The 12,577-nt window shown below is 65.5% G+C and overlaps 3 protein-coding genes across 4 annotated transcripts; 2 read left to right on the top strand and 1 right to left on the bottom strand.

The window, feature by feature from the left end:
• The first annotated feature begins 975 nt into the window (after window positions 1-975).
• On the top strand, window positions 976-2,673 carry ciao2a (cytosolic iron-sulfur assembly component 2A). Its single transcript, XM_086148970.1, has 5 exons — window positions 976-1,216; window positions 1,317-1,481; window positions 1,569-1,618; window positions 1,765-1,810; window positions 1,951-2,673. Exons 1-5 carry the CDS (start codon window positions 1,189-1,191, stop codon window positions 2,049-2,051), a joined length of 390 nt encoding a protein of 129 aa, XP_086005096.1. The 5' UTR covers window positions 976-1,188; the 3' UTR covers window positions 2,052-2,673.
• Window positions 2,674-2,864: 191 nt separating this feature from the next.
• LOC147232247 (BTB/POZ domain-containing protein kctd15-like) lies at window positions 2,865-5,264 on the top strand. The gene is made up of 5 exons (XM_086148969.1): window positions 2,865-3,142; window positions 4,087-4,262; window positions 4,337-4,481; window positions 4,560-4,862; window positions 4,985-5,264. Exons 1-5 carry the CDS (start codon window positions 3,116-3,118, stop codon window positions 5,144-5,146), a joined length of 813 nt encoding a protein of 270 aa, XP_086005095.1. The 5' UTR covers window positions 2,865-3,115; the 3' UTR covers window positions 5,147-5,264.
• A 110-nt stretch (window positions 5,265-5,374) lies between these two features.
• Window positions 5,375-12,573, bottom strand: LOC147232246 (transcription initiation factor TFIID subunit 4-like). Of its 2 annotated transcripts, none has more exons than XM_086148967.1 (15): window positions 11,526-12,573; window positions 11,031-11,197; window positions 10,745-10,828; window positions 10,477-10,668; window positions 9,948-10,070; window positions 9,784-9,873; window positions 9,475-9,639; window positions 9,319-9,391; window positions 9,134-9,233; window positions 8,403-8,572; window positions 8,086-8,216; window positions 7,874-7,999; window positions 7,731-7,787; window positions 7,431-7,553; window positions 5,375-6,644 (listed from the first exon to the last, which is right to left on the bottom strand). In XM_086148967.1, the coding sequence occupies exons 1-15, from the start codon at window positions 12,514-12,516 to the stop codon at window positions 6,486-6,488; spliced, it is 2,751 nt and encodes a 916-aa protein (XP_086005093.1). In that variant the 5' UTR covers window positions 12,517-12,573; the 3' UTR covers window positions 5,375-6,485. The 2 variants fall into 2 exon arrangements, with proteins under 2 accessions (XP_086005093.1, XP_086005092.1); XM_086148966.1 differs by having other exon boundaries at window positions 10,477-10,671; window positions 11,526-12,572.
• Between the last annotated feature and the right edge of the window lie 4 nt (window positions 12,574-12,577).

Below are 12,577 nucleotides of genomic sequence, written 5' to 3'. Positions count from 1 at the left end.
AGTGGAGCTGCACGCCGAGTCGGCTCGTCACTCATTTATGTCGAAACCGGACGTGCTTCCCGCCCCTCATGGTCCGTGGTCTCAAGAACTTTGGGCCTTCAGGAGTTTAAACCGCCGGAACCTCCTGGTCTTCTCGGGACCGTTTTGGAGACGCACTTGAACAGGAAGCCGGCGGTGAGCAGATCAGCGGCTTCCTGCTCCCGCGACCTCCTGCTCCCGCAGGCACGAGGCACGAGGCACGAGGAGGGGACCTGCTGCTCGCTCCTCGTCGGGGGCAGAAGGTTCACATGGTCTTCCTGAGAAGGCCCGCGCACTCCTTGTCAGGATGAGGGTCACATGGTGCCTATCAGGGGGAGGAGGTCCGCGGGCTCCTTATCGGGCCGGTGTGTTGCGGACACTATCTTCTCTGCACAGGACGCCGCCCTCTCCGCGGAGGCGGGGAGGTTGTGGTGTCGTAGCGTAGCGGCGGTCGTGCTACGCCGCGTTGTCTCCGCGCCTCCGTTTTCGGTCAGCTACCCTCACAAAGTACGACGGCAGATCCGACGGCGAGCGCGGCGTCGCCGCGACACGGCCGAGTCGATCATCTGTACTGCCTGAAGAGCACGGAGGCCCTCAAGACAGCCGACAAGGCCAAAGGGGAGACCGGGCTGCCGGCGCCGAGGTCTCCGGTCCCGGACGAAGAAGAGAAGTGATTGTTGGATGGGATGAGCGGCGGACGGCGTGCCGCAGCTAACGCTAGCCGGGGTCGGCTCTGCCAGAAGCCTTTCCTTTGCTGATGCGTGAAACACAAACTTAGCCGTGACGCCGCTCCACCTTTGCACCCGGCGAACGCACGGGTTCGGCTGAAAGCACCGCTCCTCCCGGTCGCTAGGTGGCGCTGTGGCGCCGGCCGCCGCCGGCCGCCGCCGAAGAAGTGACGGGCCGCGCTGCGATTGGTTCCCCTGGACAGACACGGCGCCGCTCCGCGCCCGCACCAGGAAGTAGAGCCGCTGAACCTCACGGAACACCATCCGCTCCGGGCCGACCTCCAGCGGACCTTCACCGGGCCTTCACCGGACCTCCAGCGGACCTTCACCGGACCTTCACCAGACCTCCAGCGGACCTCCTGCGGACCTGCGGCTCCGCGCCGCCGATGACGAGGGCGTGACGCCGCCTGCCGGTCGTCCACGGTCACCGGGCTCGCCGGAAATGGAGGAGAAGGCGTTGGAGGTTTACGGTAAGGTGGGGGGGGCGACTTCCGGCGGAACACACACACACACACACACACACACACACACACACACCCCTTCATCGCTCCGACCTCCGACCCCCTCCAGACGTCATCCGCTCCATCCGGGACCCCGAGAAGCCCAACACGCTGGAGGAGCTGGAGGTGGTGACGGAGCAGAGCGTGGAGGTGCAGGAGCTCGGAGAGGAGGAGGTCCTCATCACCATCAGGTTCTCACCCACCGTCCCACACTGCTCCCTGGCCACTCTCATCGGTGAGACACACACACACACACACACACACACACACACACACACACTGTCTTTGTGTGTGTGTGTAAAGATGCTCTCTGTGTGTGCAGGTTTGTGTCTCCAGGTGAAGTTGCAGAGATGTTTGCCCTTCAAACACAAGGTGAGAGGAAACTTCACCTCAACACGTTCTAGTTACCAGATGTTCTTCATAGTCCAAGGGGAGTGTGGAATAATCAGGCAGACAAGCAGAGCTTCAGTAGATAGAAGCCAAGGGTAACACCTTCTCTGTTGTGGCGTTCTCCTCAGCTGGACATCTACATTTCCGAGGGAACTCATTCCACAGAGGAGGACAGTGAGTTTCTCCGTCGTCTCTCGGAGCGGCCGCTTCTTCTCTGGGCGTCCTCCGCCATCGCCGAGTGAAGAACCGGTCTGCCGGTCCTCACGTCACTGACGTCGCCATCTTAATCGCAACCAATGTGTTTGTTTTTCCAGTCAACAAGCAGATCAACGACAAGGAGCGCGTGGCTGCCGCCATGGAGAACCCTGGTCTGAGGGAGATGGTGGAGCAGTGTGTCACCGAGCCCGATGACTGAGGCCTCCGACTGCTCCTCAGAACCTCCTCAGAACCTCCAGCTGCTCCTCAGAACCTCCTCAGAACCCCGTGCTACTCCTCAGAGCCTCCTCTGAACTTCTCGCTCCTCCTCAGAGCCTCCTCTGAACTTCCCGCTCCTCCTCAGACCTTCCTCTGAACCCCCAGCTGCTCCTCAGAACCTCCTCTGAACCCCCAGCTGCTCCTCAGAACCTCCTCAGAACTTCCCGCTGCTTCCATGTAGATCCTGCCTTCAATGTTTGGAGAAAACTGTGATTTTTCTTCTTTGGAATCAAAGTGAATGTGAAAATGAATAAGTGGTGAATGGATGAGATGATGGGAAGGTGGGCTGATGCCTCCTAGATCCATGGCCTTCTCTTCAGCCCAGGAGGAGGAGCTCCGCCTCCGAGGCCCCGCCTCCAGCTCATGTCATTGGCCGGTTGACTAAGAGGGGATTGTGATTGGTCAGCTGGCTCGTCTGAGTCCGGCGGACGATTGTCCTGCCCGGCGGTGCGTTCAGGGACCGGCCTGCGTGTGTGTGTGTGTGTGTGTGTGTGTGTGTGTGTGTGTGTGTGTGTGTGTGTGTGTGTGTGTGTGTCAGATTTTGCCAATAAACGTTTAAGACCGACAGCCAATCCAATGCTTCCTGAATCGAAGGGGGCGTGGCCCGCATTCGGGACGCGCTGATTGGCCGCGGCGCGTCCCGCTCCCCCTCCCCCCGCCGCGGAGCTGCGCGCGCAGCCCCGTCCGGCAGCGCGCAGGAATTGAAATGGCGCATTTGGCCCGCGGCGGCGGGGCCACGCGCCGTGACGTCAGCGCTCCGGAGACACACGGCGGCCGACCGACGGGAGACACCGGGACCACCACCGGAACCATCAGGACCACCGGAACCACCGGGAGCGCAGGAACAACCGGGACCGCTGCAACCACCGGCACCGCCGAGCACCCACCGTCGCCGCCGCTCCCGGGCCGTGCTCGCCGCCCGGGGGTGGATCCGCCGCGGAGCTCCGGAGCGCCGCGGCGCCGGTCGGCTTCCCGCCGGGGACGCAGCCTCGGACGCCGGGCCTCATGTCCTCCGTGTCGGCGTCCTCTCAGGTACGAGCCGCCGGTCTGGAAGCGGGATTCCGCACGGCGGGCGGAGCGGGACCGGTACCGGTTGAGTGACCGGGGCCCCGACGGGAGGCTGTGCTCGGGTCGGGGCTGCGGAGGGGGACCGGAGCGGTACACCGGGACGGCGGGGGTGGATGCGGGCGTCCTGCGCGGAAGTGCGTGGAATTTTCACCGTCAACGTCCGCCGTCCGCAGCGGATCACCGTTTGACCTCAGCCGTGACCTCCGGGGTCCCGCACCCCCTGTCGGGTCGGTTCCGCCTCTCCATCTTCCTCCGGAGCGTGCACGGGAATACCGTGCGTGTGCGCCTGCGTGCACTGTCGGGGGCGGGGGTTGAGGCGGTCACGCTTCAAAGCCTGCGTGTGCGTGTGTAATGTGACCGCCGGCGGTCATCTCCTGCCCGCTTCCATCAGAGGCCGCAGCCGTGCAGCTCCAGCGGGACGCACGCCGGCTCTTCCAGCTCTCTCCTGATTGGCGGAAGGGTTTGGGATCTTGCTTGTGATTGGTTGCCGCTGACCTGGCCGACCAGGGTGACATTGGCTCGTCATCACTCGGAAGCCGGGCGTCAGCGCTCTTTCTCTTGGGGGGCAGGGGGGTCACCGTGCATGATCCCGACGAGTGCCACGCTGCCACTGGCCTTCGGCACCGAGCGGGACCGAGCGGAACGGGGGACAACGGGGTCCCTGTCCTCGGGGTCCCTGTCCTCAGGTCTCCATCCTCAGGTCTCCATCCTCAGGTCTCCATCCTCAGGTCTTCATCCTCAGGTCTCTGTCCTCGGGGTCTCCAGCCGACAGGGCCTCCACGGGGCCGCCCAGAGCCACTGCGAGAAGGGCTGCCTGGGTCTCGGTCCCGGGCCGGAGGTCCTCCCGAGCGCTCGGGCGCGGCGAGCGAACACGGAATCTGCCCATTTGATGGTGTGTGTGGTTCCAGGAGGGGCGGAGCCTGTCCAGAATGTCGGTCAGCCGCTCGCCGGTGTCGCCGATGACGACGCAGGGCATCCCGTCTCCCGCCCAGCTGACCAAAGCCAACGCCCCCGTGCACATCGACGTGGGGGGCCACATGTACACCAGCAGCCTGGCGACCCTCACCAAGTTCCCCGAGTCCAGGTCAGGCGGGGGGCGGGTCCGGGGCGGGTGGCCTCGCCGGCGGGAGGGCGCTGACCGGCCGCTTGCCTCCGCAGGATCGGCCGCCTGTTCAGCGGCGCCGAGCCCATCGTGCTGGACAGCCTGAAGCAGCACTACTTCATCGACCGCGACGGGGACATCTTCCGCCACGTCCTCGGCTTCCTGCGGACCTGCAAGCTGCTGCTGCCCGAGGACTTCCACGTGAGGCCGGCGGGGGGCCGAGGGCCGGCGGGGTCCCCGGGTCCGCCGCCGTTTTCAGCCTTCCGTTCCCCCCCGCAGGACTTCCCCCAGCTCTACGAGGAGGCGCGCTACTACCAGCTGGTGCCCATGGTGCGGGAGCTGGAGCGCTGGCAGGCGGAGCGCGACGGGCGGCGAGCGGCGGCCTGCGAGTGCCTGGTGGTTCGCGTGACCCCCGACCTGGGCGAGAGGATCGCGCTGAGCGGCGAGAAGGTCCTGATCGAGGAGGTCTTCCCCGAGACCGGGGACGTCATGTGCAACTCGCTCAACGCCGGCTGGAACCACGACCCCACCCACGTCATTCGCTTCCCGCTCAACGGCTACTGCAGACTCAACTCCGTGCAGGTACGACCCGGCACCACCCCCGGGGGGGCGGGGTCACGTCTGCTTCACCCTGGTGTGTGTGTGTGTGTATGTGTGTGTTCACCCTTGTGTGTGTGTGTGTGTGTGCGCTTGCATCCACGCAGGTCCTGGAGCGTCTCTTCCAGAAGGGCTTCAGTGTCCAGGCGTCCTGCGGCGGCGGCGTGGACTCGTCCCAGTTCAGTGAGTACGTGCTGAGCCGGCCCCTGCGCCGAGGCCCCGCCCCCAGCGGCTCGCCGCCGCGCATCAAACAGGAGCCGCTGGACTGACGTCCGAGCCGTGGAGGCGGAGTCTGGACTGAGCAGGAAGGTGGAGTGTTTTCTACGTGTCCCCTCACCGGTCCTCTTTGGTGTCTTTGCTTTGTTACAAATATAATTACGCCCCCAACGCCGTCTGCCTTTCTTTCAACCTCTGGGGCAAGGGGGGGGGTCCACACCTGAAACCGACACCCGGGGTCAAAGGTCCCAGGGCGGGAGGAAGGGAGTGCGGGAGGTCCAGCAGGTTCATCATTTTATTTCATTTTTCTGCAAAGGTACAAACGACTGTAAAAGTGGCCGCGGCCTCAAATAGAGAATGTAGGAAATATAAATAGTCGTAGAAGGTGATGATGTGGTCGCTGCCGGGAGGCCACGCCCCCTGGAGGCCACGCCCCCCGGAGGCCACGCCCCCCCAGGAGAGAAGAGACTTAAAGCGTTAGGAACCTTCATCCGTTCTTCCCTCAAAGTTGTTAAAAACCAAACTGAAGCCAAACTGCATATTCACCCCCCCAACCCCCCCCCGCCCACAGGAATGTCTCGGAGAGCCAGCTCCCTGTGATGACATCATCACCGCGGCTATCTAGCTTAGCATCAATCCCGGAAGCGGCTAGCTCGCCCTCGGCTCGGTCGGCGGGCGGAGGCCCTCCGTCGCGCCCGCGTCGCCGCCCCCAGACGAGTGACGTAGGGATCGGACCCCCGACTTCCTGTGGTATTATGGGCTGTCCAGGATGTTCGAGCCACACGGGCGGTCGAGGAGGAAGGCCGATTCCTTCCGGTCACAGATGATGTGCTAAGCTAAGCTACACGCCGCTCACCTGTGTTCACAGAGCGCCGCTGACCCGACCGACCGACCGGAGCAGAGCATGTCTGTTCTGCCGCCGAGGAGGCAACTCGCCACCGCCACTGTACGCACTTGTGTGAACGCGCTCACACGCACACACACACACACACACAACCGCACGCACACAACCACGACTTCTTGCCGCAGCATCATGTTATGCAGCATCGCCATGGAAACCAGGACTGACATTCAGACACACAAACCCAGTTAATTCTAAAAAAAAAAAAAAAAAACAATAATAGTAAAAATGGCCGCCCAGCAGGGAGTTGGGTCACACCATTGAGCCTCCCATGTTTCCATGGTGACGCAGCGCAGCGTCATGAAGCGTCGCTCACGCGATGCATGGGGGGGGGGATCACGCACCGAGCGAGGACGCCGAGCCCGTGCGGGGCCGGGGACCGGGGGGTTCCGAGGTCGTCCGACGGCGGCAAAGTCCATAGCAGCAAAAGGTGGAGTCGGCGGCGCCGCGGCGGTGTGCGCCCCCGCCGGCTCCGTCGGCGCCGCCCCAGCCTACTTGAGCAGCGCCCTGTAGAGCGCCAGCGAGCGCGCCGTGCTGCGGTCCTGCTCCAGACAGAAGATGAAGTCCCTGAGGTTCACTCTCGTGATCCGCTGGCGGAGCTGCTGGCGGGAAGCGCCGGGGGAGGAGCCTGCGCCCGAGCCCGACGCCACCTGGAGGGGGGACAGCGAGAAGGTTGGACGCCTCTGAACACCCTGGAGAGGATCGAGCAGAACCTGCGGCCCACGCCAACACGGAGAAACCTACCCCAGGTCAGTCAGTCAGTCAGTCAGACCAGGGGGTCAGGGGTCAGGGGTCAGGACCTGCTCAGATCTTATCGGACCACAACCGCAGTCCTCCACGGTTAAACCTCCACCTCATAGTTCGTTTTAAAATGGTGTGTGTGTGTGTGTGTGTGTGTGTGTGTGTGTGTGTGTGTGTGTGAGAGAGTGTGTGTGTGTGTGCGCGAGGGGGTCTGTTCGGTAGTCAGCCCCTCACACCCCCAGGGCCAGGGTTCAGACATGTAACCCCCCCCCCCCCCGACTCTTTCAGAGGTCAGACCCCTTAGATGCCCCCTTCTGCTGTCTGGACTGTGTGTGTGTGTGTGTGTGTGTGTGTGTGCGTGCGCTATTTGCTTCAGGCAGGGTTAGGTTGGGGGGGGGGCTGACACCCATAATGCACTGCAATTTCCCCTGGCCATGAACCCCCATGCCACACACACACACACACACACACACACACACGTGCGCGCACACACATACACACACACCCACACACCCTCAAGCTCATTTCTGCTGAGCTGGAATAATGTGTGTGTGGGGGCCGGGTGGGTGCCTGAGGGGCAACACTGACCCCCTTCCGCATGTATGCATGTGTGCAAAGGTCGGGGGGGCGAAAGGGAGACGTCTGCTATTGTTTCCTGGTGTCTCTGCGTTTCCACGGTAACCGTCGGGCCTCACCTCGGCGCCCCCCCCGGCCCCTCCCGGGGAGTCCAGCTTGCGTTTCTTGCGCGGGCCGATGGCGGCCAGGGCCGTCAGGTTGGCGTCCCGCTGCCTCATCTGGGCCAGCTCCTGCTGCTGCATCTGCAACACACACACACACACACACACACACATGGGTCTGAGGGCCCATCCCTCACGGAGCCGTCGTGGAGCCACCGCGGGTCCTCGGAGGACCCGTCATTGACCCGTCATTGACCCGTGAGCGGGGCGGACGCAGAGCCGGCCCTGGCTCCGCCTCCTCCGGCGGCGAGGACCAACCTCTTTGGCCTTCTGCTTGAGACGCGCCTGCTCGGGATCCTCCTGCCGGGCGCGACTCTGCGGGTCGGAGAGGAGGAGATGAAGGTCCGTTCGGACGGCGGCGGATGTCGGGATGAAGCCCGGGAGCCTCCGGACGGTCGTACCTTCGCCGCTTTCAACAGGATCTCCCTCTCCTGCTCGTCTTTCCTCTGCTTCTCCATCCTCTCCAGCTGCTCGAAGAAACGGAGCTGAGAGCGGACGTCCGACGTCTGTTCCTGATGGTCTTCATCCTGGACACACACACACACACGGCTCAGCTGAGGTTCTCCGCCTCCGTCCTGGAGCGCCTCTGGGCGGCGGGGGGCGGAGGCCCTACCTTGGCGGCGTCCGTGCGGTGCTGGGCGAGGATGGACACCTTCTCCAGCAGCGAGCGCAGTCTGGACTGGGTGGCGTGGGAGATGAAGGCCACCACGTCGGGGGGCACCTCCGTCACACCCAGCTTCCTGGCTGGGGCACAACCGGGAGGTCGGGTCAAATGATGGCCGGAGGAGATCCGCCCTTCTTCTCTGAGACGAACATCTGCTCTTCCAGGGACGGGGTCGCACGACGTGGCTCTCCTCGGGGCTCCCAACCTCTACGGGGCCGTCGGCCAATCACGGGGCGGCGAGGGACGGGCCGACGCGCGGGCGTTACCTGTGTCCAGGATGCGGCGATGCAGAAGCCCGGCGGGCAGGAAGGACTCGTCCTTGCAGGAGCGGATCTTGGTGCCCACCAGCTCGGAGCTGGTTGCTAGGATACGGGCGTTCTCTTCGTTGAGGTTGACGCCGGCCATGGACGCTACGTCATTGATGTCGTCGTCATCTCTGCCGGTGAGAAGGAAACGTTAGAAGAGTTTGACCCTGCACGGAGGTGGAGACAGGTCACCTCTGCCGTGTGTGTGTGTGTGTGTGTGTGTGTGTGTGTGTGTGTGTGTGTGTGTGTGTGTGTGTATGAGAGACAAAATCTTCAGTTCAATGTCTAAGGGACACATTTGTCTCCACAGAGCGTTCCTCGGACAACCTCCACTTGTGAGGTTCTCACAGGTTCTCCTACAGGTCCAGCAGGGGTTTCTACCCCAGCATGTTCTCTGCAAGACAACACCTCCCTCATCGGGGTCCAGGTGGACACTACGGACTCCTGCTGGAGCGTGACAGAGGTGGTCCAGCAGGAGACACTCCATCCTCTGTCGGCGAGGCAGCATCTCTGCCGGCATGCTGGCTCCTCAGAGCCGGAGCGGCCCGGGCTTTGTCCGACGCCACCCGCTTCTCGCGGAGGTCCGGGTGACAGGCACGCAGGACCTCTACGAGACCCGACCTCCCAGAGCAGGAGACCCTTCCGCCCCGCGGCTCGGCAAATTAACCGGAGGAACGAGCGCGACGTCAGACCTGAAGGTTCCGCCCCCCGGGTCGCTCAGCTTCTTCTGGTTGGCCACCACGTTGATGGGCGTCTTCCCGATGATGGTGGCGGGGCCTCGAACGAACGCGCCTGGAGAAAAGAAAGGCGTTGGAGGCCGTGGCGGTCGGGGAGAAGAACCCCTTCCCCTCGGTGCGGCGGCGGAGGTCCGGCTCACCCTGCGGCCGCAGCCCCTGGCCGATGACGACCGGAGAACGGGTCTGCAGGGTCTGGACGCCGCGTCCCCCCGCCTGGACAACACAAGCACGGCAGAGTCAGCTCGGAGAAGCTCGGACAACGAGGGGCGCGGGCTCTCTGACCCCGGAGGTCCTACCAGGGCGCCGGTGTTGGCCAGCGGGGCGTTCAGGCGCACGGCGCCGCCAGCGGGACTGATGGGCAGCGGCGGGCGGGGGGTGAGGACGGGCGGGGGGGCGGGCGGCGCCGTGGTCAGCGACTGCTGGCTGTTGTGGAGAGACAGGCGGAGAGCCGGGAGGCTTTTCTGCGGAGAAACCGAGCGGGTGAGGACCTTCTGCGGTCGCCCGGGAAACCGACCCCGGCCGAGGGTTCGGCGGCTGCTCGGGCGACCCGGGAGGGCGGCGGAGGCCTCGGAAACCCTCCCGCGGCGCGGCGGCGGAGGGAGTACCTTCAGGAAGGGGATGAGGTAGGGTTGTGGCAAGGACTTCAGCTCCACCTGCACCCGGGTGGTGAACTCCTCCGGCTCGATCTTGGCGTCCTGGACAGAGGCGGCGTTAACCACGGCGTCGGGCGAAGCCGCCGCCACCCGGGACCCCGCGGGGCAGATCTTACCAGAAGGTCCTGGACCAACGCCTTCACATTCTTGGAAGAATACGGGGACGGGGATTTGTCGGACGTCAGCTTGATCAGCGTGGCCAGGAAGTTCTTGCATTTCTTCACGTTTTCTTGCATCTCCTGTAGGACCAGAAGCAGGCGGTGGGACCGAGCGGCAGCTCTTCCGTCCAAAGGCGAACCGCCGGGACCGAAGCGCGTCCCGACGAGCCGCCGCTCAACCATCTGTCCACAAGGACCCTGACACCCATCTACATAGCGCTCCGCTGAACGGTAACGCCGCCCGGCAGTCTGCCGACATCTCCGTGGCGACCATAACCCGCGCGAAGGTGGGTCGGGATTGGCCGCGTCCACGGCTCCTCCGTCTGGAAGAACTGCTGCGTTCCAGAGCCCTGGGACGGCGACCTCACTGCTCCGCCTTTACCCATGTTTACATCTCCCCAAACCAGCTTTTCCTGCCGGAGTCCCAGAAACATGGCCGACAGAGAGGAGCGCTGGCCTGACCTCCTGACGCCGCAGCGGGACATACCTGAGACATGATGGTCACCGTGGCGGGCGGTGTGGCGGCGGCGGCGGCGGCGGGCGGCGTGCTGGTAACGGCGGGGCTGGGCGCCATGGGGCCGGGCTTGGACATGGGCACCCCCCCCGCCGTAATCACCGTCTGGACGTTCTGCTGGGGGGCCATCTTCACGGACACGGCCGCGCCCCCCGGCACCATCGTCTTCTGAGGGACGCAAACAGAAGTCAGGACAACGCCGCTCTCTGTTCCGGGGGAGGGGCGCCGCCGCGGGACTCACCTGGACAGGCGAGGCGGCCGAGGGCGGAGCCAGTCTGGTCTGGGGGGGCGGGGCCAGGCGGAGGGTCTGCGGCGCTCCGGGAGCCTGCGGGCGACAGAGGGACGGCCGGTGAGCGCCGCCTGGCGTCGGGGAACCTTCTAACAGGTCCGGCGGAGCGTGCGGCCGGCGAGGGGTCGGAGGCGCGGGACGACGGTTCCAGACACGCCTCCCGGACGTGGGTGCTGGCGGTCGTCGTCCGCGATCGACCGCTCGCCGCTCTACTCATGGCGCAGAAGATCGGACTGACCGGACTGGCGGCACTGACCCGGATGGTGGGCCCGGCCGCCGGCCCCGCCGGTCTCTGGCTGATGTTGGCTACCGTCTGGCCCTGTTGGTTCTTGGCCTGCGCCTGAGCCAGGACCTGCTGCGGAACCATGACCAGCTGTCCGGTTTCCATCTGGACCAGAACCATGCCTGCGAGACAGAAGCACCGCGTCAGCCCGGGGAAACCTGGACTCCTCGGGTTCTAGAGGAGCCAGAGACGCTTGGAAGATAGCGGATCATTGGCGGTCCAGAAGAACGACGAGCGGCGGCGTAACCGAAACGCCGACGCCTAAAGAACCCCGGTGTCCAACAGAACCGATCTCGCAGTCCAAAAGACCATCTCGGACCGCCGGAGAAGACGTACGTCTTCCGGCGGGTAGTGATGCCGACGCCTCCGTACTTTTGATCCGAACATCCGGAAGCGTCCCGACCGGCGCCCGAGGCACCTGGAAACAGGAAGTGACGTGGCGGAGCTCACCTGCGGGTATGGTGAAGCCGGGGGGCAGCTGGATGGTGGTCTGCTGCTGGGGCCGCACCGCCAGCGGGGGCTGGGGGGCGGCGGGCCGGGCGGCCGTCGCCACCAGGCCGGGCCTCTGCTGCTGGGGGGCGGGGGGTCTCACCACCGTCACCGTGGGTTGGCCCACGCCGTTGACCACCGGTTTGACCCCGCCGGGGGCCGGGTTGACGGCGGCCGCCTCGCCCTGGGCGACGGCCGGCTGGCCGGGGGGGACCCCGGGCCCCGCGGGCTGGACCCCGGGCACCAGAACCTTGGCCTGGATCACGGGGCCGCTGTGGTTCTGGACCTGGGGCGCCGCCGAGGAGGGGACCCCCTGCGGGCCCGCGGAGGACGGGGCCCCCTGGGGGCCGCTCTTGGGCTCCACGCCGTTCTGAGCGGCGCCGGGCGCCGGGCTCGGGGTCCCGGGCGGGCCGGGCGCCGCCGCGGGAGGCTGAGGCGCGGGGACCGGGGCCGCGGAGCTCCCGGGCGCCGGGGCCCCCGCGGAGGCCGAGTTGGCCAACTTTGCGGCGGCGGCTCCGTTCAAACTCTGGATCCCGGCGGAGGCGCTCGGAGCCCGGAGGAAGCTGGCGGCGGGCGGAGCGCTCAAAGTTACCGGAGCCGGCGCGGCGACGGGGGCGGCCCCGGTCGGAGGCGCCGCGCTCGGCGGAGCGCCGCTCGCCGGAGCCCCGGCGGAGGAGGTAGAGGACGGGAGGCTTGTACCGGCCAGCGGCTCCTTGGCGGCGGGTTCCTGTTCGGAGCCCGCTCTCGGATGTCCTTGTTGCGGCTCCGCGGGATCGCGCTCTTTCCCTGAGAAGTGGCCGCCGGCGGCCTCCCGTTTCCCGCCGGGCAGCGGAGCGGCGGGAGCCTGCCGGTCTCCGAGCTGGGACTCCAGGGAGCCCACCAGGTCGCTGACCGCCTTCTCGTCCACCTCATTGAAGAGCATGTCCTCCAGCGGGTCGGAGGCTCCCGCCATCTTTGATGCTGGACCGTTGTGCAAATCGTATTTTAGAATGTACGCATGCGCGCAGGATCCG

This window comes from Fistularia commersonii, chromosome 7, assembly GCF_037954325.1.
Source record: "Fistularia commersonii isolate RoL2024-O1a breed Wild chromosome 7, RoL_Fcom_v1.0, whole genome shotgun sequence".
Taxonomy (NCBI): domain Eukaryota; kingdom Metazoa; phylum Chordata; class Actinopteri; order Syngnathiformes; family Fistulariidae; genus Fistularia; species Fistularia commersonii.
This window is presented reverse-complemented; position numbering and strand designations above follow the sequence as displayed.

Coding starts and splice junctions, on each gene's coding strand:
- LOC147232247 (XM_086148969.1), top strand. CDS start 3,116: ATGTCCTCCGTGTCGGCGTCCTCTCAG. Junction 4,482..4,559: donor TGCTGCCCGAGGACTTCCAC/GTGAGGCCGGCG, acceptor TCCCCCCCGCAG/GACTTCCCCCAGCTCTACGA. Junction 4,863..4,984: donor GCAGACTCAACTCCGTGCAG/GTACGACCCGGC, acceptor GCATCCACGCAG/GTCCTGGAGCGTCTCTTCCA.
- ciao2a (XM_086148970.1), top strand. CDS start 1,189: ATGGAGGAGAAGGCGTTGGAGGTTTACG. Junction 1,217..1,316: donor GAAGGCGTTGGAGGTTTACG/GTAAGGTGGGGG, acceptor GACCCCCTCCAG/ACGTCATCCGCTCCATCCGG. Junction 1,619..1,764: donor GTTTGCCCTTCAAACACAAG/GTGAGAGGAAAC, acceptor CGTTCTCCTCAG/CTGGACATCTACATTTCCGA.
- LOC147232246 (XM_086148966.1), bottom strand. CDS start 12,516: ATGGCGGGAGCCTCCGACCCGCTGGAGGACATGCTCTTCAATGAGGTG. Junction 10,672..10,744: donor CGGCCGCCTCGCCTGTCCAG/GTGAGTCCCGCG, acceptor TGCGTCCCTCAG/AAGACGATGGTGCCGGGGGG. Junction 9,234..9,318: donor CCAGGGGCTGCGGCCGCAGG/GTGAGCCGGACC, acceptor TCTTTTCTCCAG/GCGCGTTCGTTCGAGGCCCC.